At 43.0% G+C, this 3,926-nt stretch overlaps 1 protein-coding gene across 1 annotated transcript; it reads left to right on the top strand.

The window, feature by feature from the left end:
- Positions 1-530: 530 nt before the first annotated feature.
- On the top strand, positions 531-2,456 carry LOC135611984 (uncharacterized). Its single transcript, XM_065107662.1, has 2 exons — positions 531-1,499; positions 1,583-2,456. Exons 1-2 carry the CDS (start codon positions 1,143-1,145, stop codon positions 2,180-2,182), a joined length of 957 nt encoding a protein of 318 aa, XP_064963734.1. The 5' UTR covers positions 531-1,142; the 3' UTR covers positions 2,183-2,456.
- Positions 2,457-3,926: the final 1,470 nt, after the last annotated feature.

The following is a 3,926-nucleotide window of genomic DNA, read 5'->3' as shown; positions in this document are numbered from 1 at the left end:
TAATAAATAAATAAATTCTAAAGGTCTGAGCTGATATATTGGGTTATCATCAACTTTTTCCAAGTTAATAATGAGTCAGTCATTTTAGCATTCCTAAAAACTGATATCAGAATAAAATCTATTACAGAGTATAAATAGGGTGAGAGATCCAAATAGGAAAAATGGCTTTTCATAACATTTATAATAACTAAATGAAAAAAAATACTTATAACACTTAAAAATCTTGTTCAAAGTAGGATTGAACCTTTAAGATTTTAACCAAATGGTGACAAATATGATGTCAAAAAATTAATAGCTTTGTAGTGTATGGACTAAAAACTAGGAATATCTATTCTACATCTCCAGTAATCACTGATTGACCAGAGATAAATACATTACATATAAGTTGCTACCTATTGTTATTATTATTATTATTATTTTGAGAGCTTGACAATTGAATACATCCATATATATGTATATATATAATTGTAATCATGCGCAATATTAGCATGTATAAATGATGACACAAGCAACATGTTCTACTACTGCCCATGTCATATAACCAGTCCAGTAGAACACAAGCATTTCTCTAATGGCAGCTTATGGGGATGAGAGGAAGACAGAGAACTGTCGACAAGAACACAGCACTTGAAGCAGAAGGTCTCTTCCTCCTCCTCCTCCTCCTCCTCCTTTCTGGTCCCCAATTTTGATTGCAGGGAAGACGTCCATGCAGCTCAGTCAAAGCATAGAAAGCAACAACTCCTCTTCCTCTTCCCCACACCCACACACACACACACACACACACACACACATGCATGCATGAGCATGGAGAATTAGAAGGGCCACCGGCACCAGCTCATCTCCAAGCCAAGCAAGTACGCCATGGCCATTAGAGCCTTCTACCTCTCTTCTTTAGAGGCAGTCGTTTCGGGGAGAAAGAGAGGAGCGGATACATCTCATGAGCTCCGTTTCTCCAGATTCCATGGCTTCTCCCTCTTTCTCCCACTAAACTAATCCGCCATGGCAGATTCCCAATCATCCTTCTCCCTCCACAGCAGACACCCACCATCATTGCTGTCTTAGGAAGCTGAGCTAAACCCCTCCTTAAAACCCCCTCCTCCTTCCCTGTCATTCCAACCCACCGAGCTCCCATCGCCTCCACCATGAAGCCTTCCTCCAGCTCCCTCAACAGCTTCTTCTCCTTCCTCACCCATGGCCTCGACGACCTCGACCAGTCCTTCGCGGCGGAGGCCTTCATGTCGCTCCAGCTCCTCCAGCGCGCCGTGGCCCTCCTCCGGTCCCTCCACTCCCAGCTCACCCACCTGGTGCAGAAGCTCCACCTCCCTGTTGGTGGCACTTGGCTCGACGAGTACATGGACGAAAGCTCCCGCCTTTGGGACGTCTGCCATGTGATCAAGCACGGCATCTCCGGCATGGAGAAGTACTGTTCCACCGCAGCCGCCATGATCTCCTCGCTCGACGAATGGCGCCGTAATCCCTCCCCCCACCTCACTCGGCAGGTCTGTCTCTCGCATTCCTCCTCGTCGCATGACTCTACGTAGATCAAAGCTCTCAGCATTCTCGTCGCCTCTGCTCTGTGAAGGTGGTGAGGGCCATCTCCATTTGCCGGAGAGAGGCCATGGGACTGGAAGAGGAGAACAGAGCACTCGCGGAGACGCGGATCGAGCCCGTCTCGCTCCGGTTCGACGACCGTGCGCCGATGGAGTCCCGATACAACGGATTCAATGGCTTCAGAGGCGTGCTATACGCGCTAAGGAACACCAGCTCTTTGCTCCTGACGATCCTGCTCTGGGGATCGGTCGCCTGCTGGCCCGAGCTGGCGGCCATCGAGGGCTGCTCCCTATTCTTCGGCTCCGGGTTCATGGCCTCCATGGCGAGGCTGCGGCAGCGCCTGGTCGGGGAAACGGAGACCATGGGCGGTCGGCCGGGAATTCTCATGCACGAGTTCCGGCAGATGAGGGCGGCGGTCGAGGAGCTACTGGAGGAGCTGGAGGGAGCTGCGGCCATGGGGTGCGACTCACAGACCACCGGAGGAAGCCTGAAGGAGAAGGTGGAGGCACTGAAGGGGTGGTTTGGGATGCTGAGGACTGGAACAGAGAACCTTGTGGGGCAAATGGACGACTTCTTTGATGAGATTGTGGAGGCAAGGAAGAAGCTGCTGGATCTGTGCAGTCACAGGTGAGTAGAACCAGAAGCAGACATGGAGACTTCCAGGACAAGGAAGAAGGATGTGATGGGGGCATGAATGAATGAATATTTACTGTAGCAACCCAAGAAAGAAGATGACTGCCGTAAGAACACAAAGTATTTTACTCTCTCTCTCTCTCTCTCTCTTTCTGCAACCAGACAAGGATGAGGCTTGTCCTGTGGAAGTGGTAGGCAGCTTGCAATGTGGAAGGAAAGAAAGAAAGAAAAGAGAGGAACCTTTTCATTCAATTATTGCCTGTTGTTCTCCATTTCTTCTCTTCTTATTTTCTGGAATCAGCTGCTGCTTTCCTTCTTGCCATCATTAATGGTTGCACTGGGAGCAGAAAGGAGGGAAAAGGTAGGGGGTGTAGATTCCTTGTTTGCAGCACAAAATTGCAGGTGACAAGACAAGTAGGCACTGCACCAGTGGAAGCTTTTGTGTGATTCTATTGATGTCCAACAGATGGAAGCCATGATGGAAAAAAGGCTTCAGGCTTCTGGAATGGCAGCCTGAAGCTGTCTCTTCCTGCACTTGAGGTGAATAAAATAGAATAAGATAAAGGACTGACTCTTCATTAATGGCTGCTGCTGCTGCTGTGAGGATTATTTTCCAAAAGAAAAAGATAATATTTGTTGTTCTTTGTCATTAAAATTCTCAGGAGAAGCATTCAAATCTTCCCTTGAATTTATAAAGGGAATTCAAGCAGGTTTTTCCTTCAAACATCTACATCAAATATTGTTTAAATGGCCAGAAAAAAATTAAAATAATAGAAATAATAATAATAAATCATTATACTCTAAAAATAATAATATCTTTAGTTAAAAGGCATAAGATGTGCTAAACTAAAATTTTTATTCATCATAATCATTCTCATCATCAGAGTTGACAAAGTCATAAACTTTTAATATTATTAGGGTTTTTAATTTAATCGATTGAACTATTTTACTAGTTTAAAGTTTCATTTAATATTTTCAATGTATTCAGAAATTGCAGTAAAAAACCTTGTTCTATCTGTGCATCATAATCCAATCAGGTCAATCTTCTGCTAAAGACTTTGTACATGGGTACCAAAATGATTAGTGATTAGATGAAGAATGGGCAAATGCAATCAGTATATAGGCATATCAAAATCACTCAACAGCCAAAAGAAATGAAGAACCCAATCACATAATTGAACACTTGTTATAAAAAAAGACTGTTAATCTTGTAGAAAAAATTCTACATGGTTTAACATTAAAGAGAGAGAGAGAGAGAGAGAGAGAGAGAGAGAGAGAGAGAAAAGAAAGAAGAAAACCTACTGACAGAAAGTGTTCCCCTGTCATCCATTGTTAGTGTCATCTGCTACTTGAGTGGATCTATCTTCATTACCAGTTACAAGTCAGAAATAGAGAAGTCTCACCTTCATAGATTTTGCTTCCTTTGATTCTGATAAGAAACAATGAGTCATCATACCATGTGGTCTAAAATTTCAGCAGCAAAATCTTGGCTCTGTTCTAAAAGCATCATAACACAATATATTACTGCATTTCTTAGAAGACTGAGGAATTCAGACTTTCAAAAACTTCTACTTGAAAAAAGAAAAACTTTTAGAAATTAAGGGCTGATAGCTATCTATAATTTTGTCATATGTGAAAAAACAAATATTTTGAGTGTTTTAGGATTTTACTCAACTAAATAAATTTTATAGAGAATAAGGAAAAAAATCTTTAAATCTTTATGTAAAAGGATTTACAATAGG

This window comes from Musa acuminata, chromosome BXJ2-5 (genome assembly GCF_036884655.1).
Source record: "Musa acuminata AAA Group cultivar baxijiao chromosome BXJ2-5, Cavendish_Baxijiao_AAA, whole genome shotgun sequence".
Classification (NCBI taxonomy): Eukaryota; Viridiplantae; Streptophyta; class Magnoliopsida; order Zingiberales; family Musaceae; genus Musa; species Musa acuminata.
The sequence above is the reverse complement of the archived record's forward strand: the minus strand, read 5'-3'. Positions and strand labels throughout refer to the sequence as shown.